The following is a 12706-nucleotide window of genomic DNA, read 5'->3' as shown; positions in this document are numbered from 1 at the left end:
TCAATGTATATGAAGCAGAAAAACATAGCTTCTAAAACTTAAACAATTGTAGAGACAGCTGACTACTCGGACATTCCCCTATTCTTTAAAATGTTGGAGCATCTGTCTTTAGCCTTCTGGCCCAGAACCATCTGACAGACCTTAAGTGAAGCGGGAATTATGAAGGACTAGCTTACCCAGTCTTGGCAGAGCAAAGCTGTTGACTATCTCATACTATGTGTTCTTTTTTTGGACAGTATTTTTTTTTTTTTGTCTGTAGATGAATTAGGACAATTCTTGTCCAACGGCAACCTTGCCACAATTGGAGCAATTCTATATGGAGGTTATGATGCTCAATATCTTCTTTGAACTGTGAAGGGGATACTGTCAGGAGTACACATGTCTTCTAGCCAAAAACCTATTAATAATGAAATGAATTTAAATGTCATATTCTGTGGATTTCTGATGCCTTTGAAGACTAAATATAGTATATGTGATCTATTAAATCTTGACTACTCTTATCTATTTCTATTTGAATAATATTGAAAACACTTTATTATAATTAAATCAGAATCTAATATAATCATGAGATTACTATTTGGCCCTTAACTTGAATTACTTAATCATCCTAAACAGTTTGAAATAGCAGCTATTAGAAGGACTGGGTCTAAGCCTTGCATTCTTAAATGAGTTACATAGGCACACTGCCTATCTAAGAGTAACAAAATTAAATTTAAATTTTGTATCAATATATAAAGATTTTATAGTAATGAAAACCTTAATCCTGTATCAATATATAAATTCTGTACCAATGTAAGAAATTATCATTCTAATTTTGCATCAATTATAAAGATTTCTACCAATGTAAGATTATGGCTACATAGTGTTTTATTTAAGAATAAATATAGTAATCTACCCCATATATCTAATTTCTTAAAATATTACTCTATCCCCCTTTTTCCCTTCTTCCTTTTACCTAGGAAAAACAGGATAGAGATGAGCAAAGGAAAGACAGAAATCCCCAAGTCTAAGTTTTCTAGTTAGCTTCTTCCCTATTCAGAATTATGACCTTTTCCAAATCATACTTTAAAATGACAACCTAACTATAATTTATAGAATAACTATAGTCAAACACTCAAACCCAAGGAATATCGATGACAATTCTTCCTGGCTTCTTCCTGTTGAATAGGGTCAATGGAATAAATATATATTCCTTTTTAAAGGGGTAGGGAGGGGTAGGAAAATTGGAAAAATCAGTTAGACTTAGAAAAGCTAGCTTTTACATCTGTCTTCCAGTTTCTATATATTTAGAAGGATCATGGCTTGACTGATGTTCTGACTGGATATGTCTGAAGGGTTGAATGAGCCAAGATCACTAAGGAATCACAAGGTATTCCTAAACCTGTTCTGGGAGGAAGTCTCTGGAAACAGCTTCAGGAGGCAGGGAGCTGGAACAGTTGGTCATTTTAGCGTCTCTGAGGATAAATGTTGTCAGAGCTGCACATTCTGTAATTTATGAATCTTTCAGCCAAAACTTTAGTATCAAGATATTCATGTGGATCGTACAAGGCACACAGATCAGTTAAGGATGAGTTTTTGCTCCTTCTTTGAGCAGGTAAAAGACAACTATCCTTTGTGAGTTAATTTGATCAATAACCAATTGTAATAAATCTTCATTCATGCCATGTGAAGGATGACATGATGAATCTTAAGAATCCTATAACCAACAAGATTTATTGTCTAATTTTAGCTGAAGTTTTGGCTTAAAACATTTTCATGTCTAAGCCCATGGGCTGTTCCCACATGGAGGAATCAGAAAATCATGTTACCTGTAACACTCCAAACCAGGAAGTTTGGGAGTGACCCAGCAGTTGACCTGTTTAAGACATATTAAAATGTAAGGCCACACGTGTGTCTCCTTCATTTGGACCCAGAACATCGTAGGTAGTGGGGAACTTGCACCATTCCCATTGGGAGACTGAGCAGGATTGATTGACAAGTGCAACAGAGACACATGAACAACAATACTATAAATATCATTTGTGTCGTAAGAAAAGTTTGTGAAGACATTACATGGCTTCCTTTTTATTCTGAACACCCATGTCTGGTAAGCCTAGTATTCCCAAATTACAGATAGACACTGAGACATTGGGAGACTTGCCTGGGCAGTCATTTATCAAACAGTAATGGCGATGAGGCAGAACAATAGACATAAGGGAGCTCAAAGTCCTTGCATTGAGGGAATTTGTTGAGAGAATCCCTTGTAAGTACCACCTGTCAATAAAAAAGCCAATAGCCAATAAGCTGAAGCAGGAAATATGAGGTCGGACACTAGCAGGAAGAGCAGATTCTGGGAGAGAGTGAGAGAATAAAAGGAGATTAGAGAGAGATTTAAGGGAGCCATAGGGAGACGGATATAAACCAGCAGGTAGATGTATGTACTCAGGGAGATGCTGAGGAGACATGAAGGAAGAAGGACTGAAGAAAGGTAACTAACCAAGTGGTAGACATAGTCAGGGTGTGAGCCAAAGCTTGTGAACAACACATTTGATAATAAATAATTAGTCTTACTCAGAGTCGTCAATCGGGGAGCTGGGGCTGGGAAAGGAAAACTTGGAGTTTATTTTTTTTAACATATGAGCTCTTGGCTATAGTGTAGATATTGATGCTAAGGAAATATGAAAGGTTTGACAAAAGCACTTCATACCATGAATTGATACACATTTCTGAGATAATACATTACATATTATGCAACTTTAAATGTGTTTGCAAACAATAACATCCTCCAAATTTATTAAGTACAAATCTGACATCTATTGCTGTGAAATTTTATATACAAAAAGACAGATGCCTCACACGCTCAAACAGAGAACAAAGAAACATCTTTAACTAAACTGTGCACATTGTGTATTCCATATATATATTAACGCAGAAATATGTATTACTGCTAAAAGCTTATATGCTCAGAGAAAATTTAAAAAAAATGTCACAGCAAAATAATAATCTTTAGATAGCAATTGGTTTTTAAAGAAAATGGTTCTGACTTGGGTAGTGAGAGGAATGGACTTGTAGTGAGGCTACCCCTGCCGAACGCTTTCTGTATGTGGAGTGGACTGAGAGGGTGTCCTGCTGGAGGCGCAGAGCCTAGCCCCACCTGGTAGGTGACAGTGAATTCCAACTCTGTCATATGCTGCATTTCAGTACTGTTACAATTTCGTCAGTCTTAACCAAGTACTCACTGTAATTCAAGATATAAAGGTGTTTTAGCTCTGAACACTCAGTCATCCTGGTGGCAACAGTATTAGCCCAAACCCATGTGTGATTCAGAGAGAAGCTAGCAGCTGACCAGTCTATGACTGCTTTGCTGTTGATGAGGTGCATGTTTTGATGTGCTGTCTACTAAGAAACCCAAACAAATTCATCCTGGAGACAAAGTAACTACTAGTTTTTATCAGCTTAATGATTGTATTTGTTGTTAGGAATCTTGATGAGACTCTGAATAATAAACTTTTTGCTTTGAGAAACAGTCATTTGCAAAGTCTTATTAAGTAACAGTTTGTAACATTGTAAGGTGTGCTTGATTTTTCAGCACGCTATCTTACAGCATACTGGTGGGGATACTGGACTTGTTACTGGGAAGTGGTTCTATTTGATCAGTACTTTGAGAGCTTCCTAATACTATTAATTTATGCAGGCTTGAAATTGGGTTCATTTTACCATACATTTTAACCATATATGTATAATATTTATTATAGGGACTCTTCTCACAAAAGTAACAAGTACCCAATACAATCTTTGATTATAACCATGTAATCCAACAGCTAATATTTAGTGATCATAATGTTATATAGCCAAGTATATAGGAGCTATATATTAGAAAAAGCTATTTGATATATATCAAATATTACATACATACACATATACATACATACATACATACATACATACATCAAGTACCAAAGGAAAATTGGCTAAAGCAAAGGGAATAATCTTATATATGGTTAAGATGTCAAATGAACAGTTTTAACTCACAGTCATTTTTTATGGAGAGGACATAAATTGAACTTTTTATTTTTAGTTCCTCATCTTCCCTTCAGAGTTAAATGATGGAAAATTACTCTCAGTCCCCAAGCTACTCTTATGCATCATTCAAAAAAGCCCTGACAAGCTAGCCTCTCTAGTAGTGATGAGATTTATGACTTTACCTCCTCAGTCTTCCGTTACTCTGTCTACACCATCAAATTGATTAGTAGGCAGTGGTGGGCGAGAAGAGAAAGGCAGTGCTTAGATCCAGCTGGCGTCCATCACTCTAATGAACTGCTCAGAGATAGTTAATATTGTCCTGGATTCTCATTATAGCTGGCATGACCAACTCTTTTCAATGTCTCTCTTTCCTCTTTTTCTCCCCTGCAGGGCCCATTGGAAAATGACTTGGTTGTTCATGTAGCACTTGTAGCAGAAAGCCAACGGTGAGATGCAGACGAGCGTCTATGCTTCTGTGGGAAAGGGAAGGGTGCCACTTCATGTTTACCATATTGAGGGTGGAGGGGGCACTGATTGATGTTTACCATATTGAGGGTGGGGGGGTGCCGCTTCATGTTTACCATATTGAGGGTGGCAGTAGAAATAAAACTTGGCAGTTTCTAGGACATCATCAATGTGGCCTGTCATGAAGTATAGTTTTTATGTTTAAGAATGGATGTTAATTTGAGAAGTTAGTGCCCATAAGTTACAGAGATTACCAAAATCATTGCCTGCCTTTCTTACTGCCCCTAAGGCTCCCAATACTTTGGGGAAGAAGCTATTGAGGGCTTTGGATTCTGGGGTACATGGTGTACTGCAGATAGTGACAGAGTTACCATATGTTCCAAGCTAGACTTGTCTGTTCCTTTTACCTCCTTCATTCATATTTCCTGAACTATAAATGCATTGTCTAAAAATAGCTCTCTCTTCTTCCCTCTCCACCTCATCTCTCTGATCTCTATTTAGCCTTCAAGTTTTCCTCAATACATATGGTATTCAAACTCAGACTCCTCAGCAGGTGGAACCTATTCAGATCTGGCCTCAGCAGGAGCTTGTAAAAGTAAGTGATTCCGTGTCTTTCTCCCTTGCAGAAGTATTAGAATAAAATTGTTGGGCTTAATTCAAAGGCAAAATGCATAGTTAAATTTAAATCCTGAGAGAAGAGCGCTGTCTTAAAGTTGGTAATTAAGTTGACTAGTCCACTTTATCAGATGTTAACTTAAAAAACAAAATGAACAAAATCTTTCATTGTGTGTGTTTGTACATTATATCCATGGGTCCTGTTGATTTCTTTTCCTGTTAAAATCAGTTCCTGGCCTTGGCTAAGCACTTTTAATAACAAATCAGTCTCAATTTTAGTGGTCATGTGTAAAATTATCATTTATAGTTTTGTTTTATTTTCCCTCATATTACCTTAAAACCTCAGTTTTTTAAATATATTTTTTTGATAATCACTGCCCCATCCCTTTCCCCCGCTTTACTTTTAGAAGGTAAAATCATTCTTATATGTTTGGTTTGTTGAGTCTAAAGAAAGTAAATGATAATGTCTGGCTTTGATGTGGTTACATGTCTGCTTGGGGTTGAGACTAAATGTTGACTTGGAACCTTTAAAGTGCACTAGTCTGAAGATGGGTGCAGAGGCACCATGTTTGTAGGTGCACCTGCTCTTTGGAGATGGAAGTATCAAGCCCACTAGTTACTTATAACCTCATTTTATTTAATATTTGGTTTCAAAAGTCCAGAAAGATGCTACCTACTGCTTGACAGAAGTTCTCATACTAATTAAGGTTAAATTGTTATAAATGACAGTGGTCGTAGCCTTGGATGTTATTTAAGAATGAAGGCTGAGAGAAGTGAGGTGTGTATTAAATAGGGAAACACAGTGGCCCATAGTCCATGGTCATCAGACTGGACTTGCCAAAAAGATAGCATGAAAGGAAACCTAGGTTTCAGGGCACCAGGAGTACCAGCTCTTAGAGGATCATTACACTTCTCTAAAATGCAGAGGCCTTTGGGCCAGTGAGGTGGGCCTAAGGGTAGAGTACTACCACCACACCCGCTTAGAGCACATAGATTCCCAGAACCCACACCGGACAAGATAGGATGTCTTCTGACCTTCATACACATGCTGTGGTACATTTGGACCCACACAATCCATAATATTTAAATGTGTTAAAGTTTTATATACATCCCTTCTCTTCCCATCCACTTACCACACAGTAGAAAGATAATACAGGATTCTTAAAATAGATAACACTTGAAATGAAATCACTCATGAGTGGAAAACCCCATGATGGATGGAGTTTTGTGTTGTTGTTGTTGTTTTTCGTTGTGTTGGTTTGTTTTATGATAAACGAGACCAGAAATTGAAGAGTTGCAAGAAGAAAAGGTGACTTAAAAATGGGAGAAAGGAATTTCAGAATCCAAAGCTTCCCATTGTACTGCTAGGCACAGGCTACTTCAGCTGAGATACTTCATGGTCTCCTGCTGCAAGTGCTGCAGAGTAGAAAGGAAGGTTAGTCCTGACAAGCATGGCCTTAAAGCAAATTAACTCAAATCTCATTCTTCAAGTCTAATTAAAATGGGTACATTTTTAATGGTAGGTAATTTTCTACTAGATGACATGCAATTCATATGTAAAAGGCCAGTCAGCATAGGTAACAAATCACTTGAAAGTTGCTTTTATCCATTCATCAGCAAACACCTGGCATATGCAAAGCACGGAGGGTCACTTAAATGACCTCTGAATGTAGTGATGTGTATGGCATAAAAACCAACAACAATGACAACAAAAAATGTTAATTATAGTCCACTCTGATTATAGCTACAATAGGTATGTGTACCACGTGTTATGGGATCACAGAGACAATAGAAAGCATTCTGAGTATCTGAATCAGGCACGTCCTGACTTACATTTCGTTGTTTTAAAAATGATGTTAGCAAATGATGTATACTTTGGTGGTGGAACATGACTTAAGACAAGTTTATGACCGAGAGCCCAGCTTCCCTGTGCTTGTGTGAAGATGGAAGAGTATATGTTGATTGTGGGTACATCCTGTCTTCCAAACCAGCTGTTATGTGGGCTTCCTCCCCTAAGACATGTTGTTTAAAACCACTCATTGTAAGTCTGCCTTTGAAAGAAAAACAAAATCTTCTCACTAGTTTTATTTTGATGCACACATCTTGATGGCTGTCGCTGCTTCCTTCCGAGAAGCTGTGTCCTATTTCAGTACACTAATGAGGGTATAAGGAAAGACAACTGAGAACAGGGCTTCTGCCCTGGCTGCTTGAAGCTTGTAATGTGACGACTGCTCAGATTTGCATCATGGTGATCTGAATAAAGTACAAACTTAGTATGAAATATGTCTGTATTTCTAAGCAGTTTGCACACTTCCACGTGTTTTGGCCACTAGTTATATGGGTGTATATACATGGAGGCAGCCTTACCAGGCACCACCTACTTAACTGTCAAAGCTCCCTTGTCATGGTTCAGAAAACAAAGGAGAATCCTCATACTATACTAAAGAATAGCAGGCAGTAAGTAAGTAAGTAAGTAAGTAAGTTTAACTTGTGCATGATTGGTTAATTTTACTTTTTGCCCAAAAGAAATATAACATAATTTAGTCATACTGTTGTTTGTGGGAAGGAGTATCAGTTCTACTGTCATGGGCTGCAGTCTGGTTCTTTAAAGTCCCTGATACCCATACAGTAGGCTGGGCGGTCATTCCTAACAGCTTGCTCACCTGGCCATCAAGTGTTTCCTGGTACCAGCGACGTGCCAGGCACTCAGGGAGTACTCTTCTCAAGAATGCACAATTCAAAAGGAGAAATAACACAAGAGCTCAGCGACGTAACATATACAACATCAGTTTTGTATATGATGGTATTTGCAAATACTTCAAATCACAATCATATTGTATAGAAAGAGTTTGATTACGCATATAGAAATATTTAAGGTTTTTCATGTCAACACATGCGAAACCAAATTCATTCTGGACAGAGTAAACAGTGAAGTACTTTAAGTTTGCGTCACATTTAATTTATTTATCTTACCTTCCGCAACGCACATGTGGTAGCCAGAGAGCAATCTGTAGCCATCAGTTCTCTCCTTCTTCCCAGGAAGTCAAAGCCTTACTCAGGCTTGGAGACAGGTGCCCTCACCTATTGAGCCATCCTGCCAATCCCATTTAAGTATTTTAAAGTTATTTAAGTATAAAATCAATTAGAAGGAAAGATAAAGGAATGTATTTTTATAGTTTACTGAGGCAAAAAGGCCACATTTACGATACCAGCACCAAGAAAGCAGTACAGAAATTGACTGGCAAATGTCACTAAATAAAGCGTACAGACCTGTTAATACCAAACCTGATTGTGAAATTTTCTAGTCAAAAATATATTACTATTGGAACACCACTCACTGAAGTGATGTTTCACCTACTATGTAATATAGAAATATTTTTTTTATAATTTTGATTTTCCTCCTGTCCACTTAGTTCCCAACAGCAGTGACTCTGAGACTAATTATGTATTATTAAATGCTTAGGCCACAAACTTTGGCTCATCCTGACTAGCTTGTAACTTATCTAACCCATTCAAGCTACTCTGTGTCTACCATTTGGTTAGCTACCTCTCCTTCAGTCCTGACATGCTTCTCCCTTCGAGTCTTCTCAGGTCTCTCCTGTCTGTCTTCTCCAATCTCTCCCTGTGGCTCTTTTTATTCTCATGCTATTTCTCAGAATCCTCTCTCTTCCTGCCAGTGTCCCACCTCATTTTTCCTGCCTCACCTCATTAGCCATCAGTTTTTATTAACAGGTGATGCTTGTAAGAGATTCTCTCTACAGTGTAGTTCTCAGATTTTCTCACATTGAAACCTGAGTAAACATTTACTTCAAAGAGTAAAGCTCTCTATGTTACAAAAAGGACAAATACTCAGCAGAAGGGGGAACAAAAAAGGCGAGACCACGCACATTTAGTATACTGGAAAAATTACCCTAAAATATTTGAATATAGGAGTGTCAAAGCAAAATGAAATATCATTTCCCAAAAGACTGACATAAAAACCTATGTAAATTTTATATCTATAGATAGATAGATAGATAGATAGATAGATAGATAGATAGATAGATAGATAGATACACATACAAAACATACAGAGGAGGGAGGTCCAGAGAGAAGGTGAAAAGCTAGGTGTTGTTACATTTCAGAAAGAAAGTACAGTTTCTTTGGTCAGGCACGTCTAAAAAGTTATCTTGTAGATACAATTGCATACTGTCCAAAGATATTACTTGAATTTTTTTAAAATAACAAATCGTTGGGAACCAATTTTGTCAGGAGGTGGAGGCTACAGAGGTAAAGGGCTTCCTGATTGGATGGTTTTAACCTATAGCAGATCCAGTGACTGCTATTCCACTGTGGCACCCTTCTGCCCTCTAATGCATCTGTTTGTACATCTTGCCTAGGACCTCCATAATAAACTTGATAACCAGGAAACAAAAAGATTATGTATTATAGGAATATACATTTATGCAAATTTGTACTCATTGATCCATGTGTATATTGTGGGTGCATGTTTATGTTCTTTAAGAATATTTCGATGCTTCTTTAGACTTACAGAGTAAGTTACACACCCCTTTCCAAACATACCAGTGTCAAACAATTGTGTAAGGTATGAGAATAAGCAAGACCAACACTTTGGGTTGGAATGCTTTGAAATTCATGTAATCAGAAAACAAATCAGTAAAAATGATTTCATTTTGATAAAATATATTTGAAAGTAGAAACCCAGTGGGAGATATGTGACCCTGATTTGATTGATTGAGATAGATAGATAGATAGATAGATAGATAGATAGATAGATAGATAGATAGAACCATTTGTCTCTTGAATTGCTTTGTGAGTCAAAGCCAAGCAGGTTGTACACTTCAACCAGTATGATAACAGTGTTACAGTTTAGAATGTTGCTAATTGAATCTAAAAAGTTTTGCTTTGAAAAACTCAGTAGCCCCCAATCCAGAATTCTTTGGCTGGCTTGTTGTCTGAGATGGGTCTCCCTGGTATCACTTCTCTAGAACTATCATTCCTAAGCCAAAGCACTTGTGTCTTACAGGCTTATTTCCACCTGGGTATCAATGAAAAGTTGGGTCTATCTGGAAGGCCAGATAGGCCCATTGGCTGCCTTGGTACATCAAAGGTGAGTGTGCTTTCCTCATGGAGTGCCTTTGGGTAGTAATTCTGCATGCAGAAATCATGCTTGGCCTCTGGCCAACCCTGTCACATTTCATTATGTACTTGAAGCAGTTATCTGAATTACAATTTTCTGCACATAAATCTTACTTACTGTGTGCCCTGCTATTGAAGCTTTCTGGGAACAAATGAACATCTCACTGCTATGTTATTGCCAAGCTTTATAAAACATTTATAATAATATTTACTCAAGCATAGGGTTTTTCAGCCTTATTAGAAATGTTCTACTTTAAATTTACTGTCATACTGACTCAAGCAAAAAACTTTAAAATTAATTCTTTATGGACTTTGTGAGCTATTATTTGCCTATTCAGAAATAAGTATCAGTATTCATTGTTGTTGAGACGTGGAACACTATGCCTTGTATTTTGTATGTCTGCTTTCTGTTTCCCATTGCAGATTTATCGCATTCTCGGAAAGACTGTGGTTTGTTACCCTATCATCTTTGACCTGAGTGATTTCTACATGTCTCAGGACGTTCTGCTGCTCATAGATGACATAAAGGTAGCTCTGAGCAGAGGTGACCTTGTTCACACTGGTTTCTGACAGCTGTCATTAGATGGAGGATTCCTGGGTGTTCATGACGCTGGGTAACACCAAGTGAAACATGAAGATAAAATAGTGCCTTCGCAGAGCTTGGAATTGTAGCTGCACTAAAATAAAACTGCACTCTCTAGAAGTGATGCTGTCTAAAACTGTGCTCATAGGATACTAGTGGTTTATCTCCCTTTGAGAAAAAAATTGAATCAGAGTAATTTTACTCTGAAGACTGTCTAGTAGGATTTCCACTAACCCATAACTGTATGGTTGAGATCTGTTCCACTCTACTCTGTGTGGAGAGAAGAGAGACGTAGAACTGTGGTCATAACACCTGGAGCCAGACTATGTCTGTTCAATTCTTGACTCTGTATTTACCAGCTGTATGTTTTCAGGCAAGTTATTTAGCTCCTTTACACTTCTGCTTTTTGATCTGTAAAACCAGATAATAAAAGAACCATTCCGAGTAACCAATGAATAAATATGTGTAAAACAGTCAAAAAGTGCCAGGTACATGGTGGGAAGTTATGTGATGGTGATTTGACTCCATAGCCAATCAAAGCACTCTCCACACGTCACTGATGCTTTCTACAGATGCGGATCATTTCCTTCAGCCTCTTGGTACTAATCCATAGTGAAAAGTCGTGACAGTCTTCTGAATGGTAGAGCACGGGAATAATTGTTTCTGCATTCACTTATGAGTTGTACATTGTTAAGGCAAGAAAGAAACATGGTGGGAGGGAGAAGAGGAAGGCATGAATAAATATGAGCCTCCGAACACAGTGCAAGGTTTAAAATGAAAATGATTCTTTGCTTCTACTTAGCCTAAATGACCCAGGGTTTGGTTATAAACTATTAGAACTGTTTCGGGCTCCTTGCCTCTCAGTTAAAGATCCCAATGATCTCAGACTCTATTCCATGACCTCCTACCTCAATCTCATTTTTTGATAGAATGCACTACAGTTCATTAAGCAATACTGGAAAATGCATGGACGTCCACTCTTTCTTGTTCTCATCCGGGAAGACAACATAAGGTAGGTTGATTTAAAAAAGCAGGCCATGGGACTGAAGAAATGGCTCAGGAGTTAAAGGCCTACACAGCTCTTATAGGGGCTCACTTCCTAGTACTCATGCTGGGGGCTCACCACAGCCTCTAACCCCAGCTCCAGAAGAGCCCATGCTCATGTGCCCTCTGTGAGCCAGCATTCACATGTACACGCTCATACACACCACACAATTAAAGAAAGTAAGCTATACTTGCTCTATGGCGTTAACACAGGAAACTTGAAATCGAGCCTCCTGGTGTTTTCCAATTCTTAGCATATTGCAAGTTCTTTTGCATACATAACAAATATTTCTTGGTTAATTTTGCTTAATATTGTTAATAAGGTTGTTTTGTTATCTTCTTTATTCCAGAGGTAGCAGATTTAACCCCATATTAGACATGCTGGCAGCCTTTAAGAAGGGAATAATTGGAGGAGTCAAAGTTCATGTTGACCGTTTACAGGTAGCCGTCTAAACGTCACTGTTTCTGGTTCAGAACAGTTAATGCACTTATGCTTCTCATTGTGTTTTACGAGTTTCATTCTGTGCTCACCTTCCCACTCCTGTTGTCCCCATCTCGGTTTGTCCAGCTGTACCCATCAGGTACTTGAACAGTGGCTGCTTCTTAATGGAATTTCAGACTTTGATAACTTAGCTTCATTTGTAGAAACAAGTCCATCAGTAGAGTAATGATTTGCCTGTAATCTTGGGCTTCTACAGGGATTTTGGTTGTCTCTTGGTCATATGCTGTTTTGCTTACTGAACTGTAACATCCAACCAGGAGAAAGCTTTGTTCCATCCAAGCACTGCAGCATTATCAGCATAGCTCTGAAACAAACGGAAGCACCATAGGTCCCCAGCTAAAGCATTGGCGCCTCCT

General features: G+C 38.0%; 1 protein-coding gene across 5 annotated transcripts in view; it reads left to right on the top strand.

Moving 5' to 3' along the window:
• Phkb (phosphorylase kinase regulatory subunit beta) overlaps positions 1-12706 on the top strand; it is a 172927-nt gene that overhangs the window by 120861 nt on the left and 39360 nt on the right. For all 5 annotated transcript variants that reach the window (XM_028755473.1, XM_028755471.1, XM_028755474.1 and 2 more), the window contains 6 exons: positions 4393-4448; positions 4969-5062; positions 10109-10192; positions 10645-10749; positions 11734-11816; positions 12199-12289. In XM_028755473.1, the coding sequence (XP_028611306.1) occupies positions 4393-4448; positions 4969-5062; positions 10109-10192; positions 10645-10749; positions 11734-11816; positions 12199-12289 (513 nt within the window). The remainder of the gene's footprint in view (positions 1-4392; positions 4449-4968; positions 5063-10108; positions 10193-10644; positions 10750-11733; positions 11817-12198; positions 12290-12706) is intronic.

This window comes from Grammomys surdaster, unplaced genomic scaffold (assembly GCF_004785775.1).
Source record: "Grammomys surdaster isolate TR1022 unplaced genomic scaffold, NIH_TR_1.0 126063, whole genome shotgun sequence".
Lineage (NCBI taxonomy): Eukaryota > Metazoa > Chordata > Mammalia > Rodentia > Muridae > Grammomys > Grammomys surdaster.
This window is presented reverse-complemented; position numbering and strand designations above follow the sequence as displayed.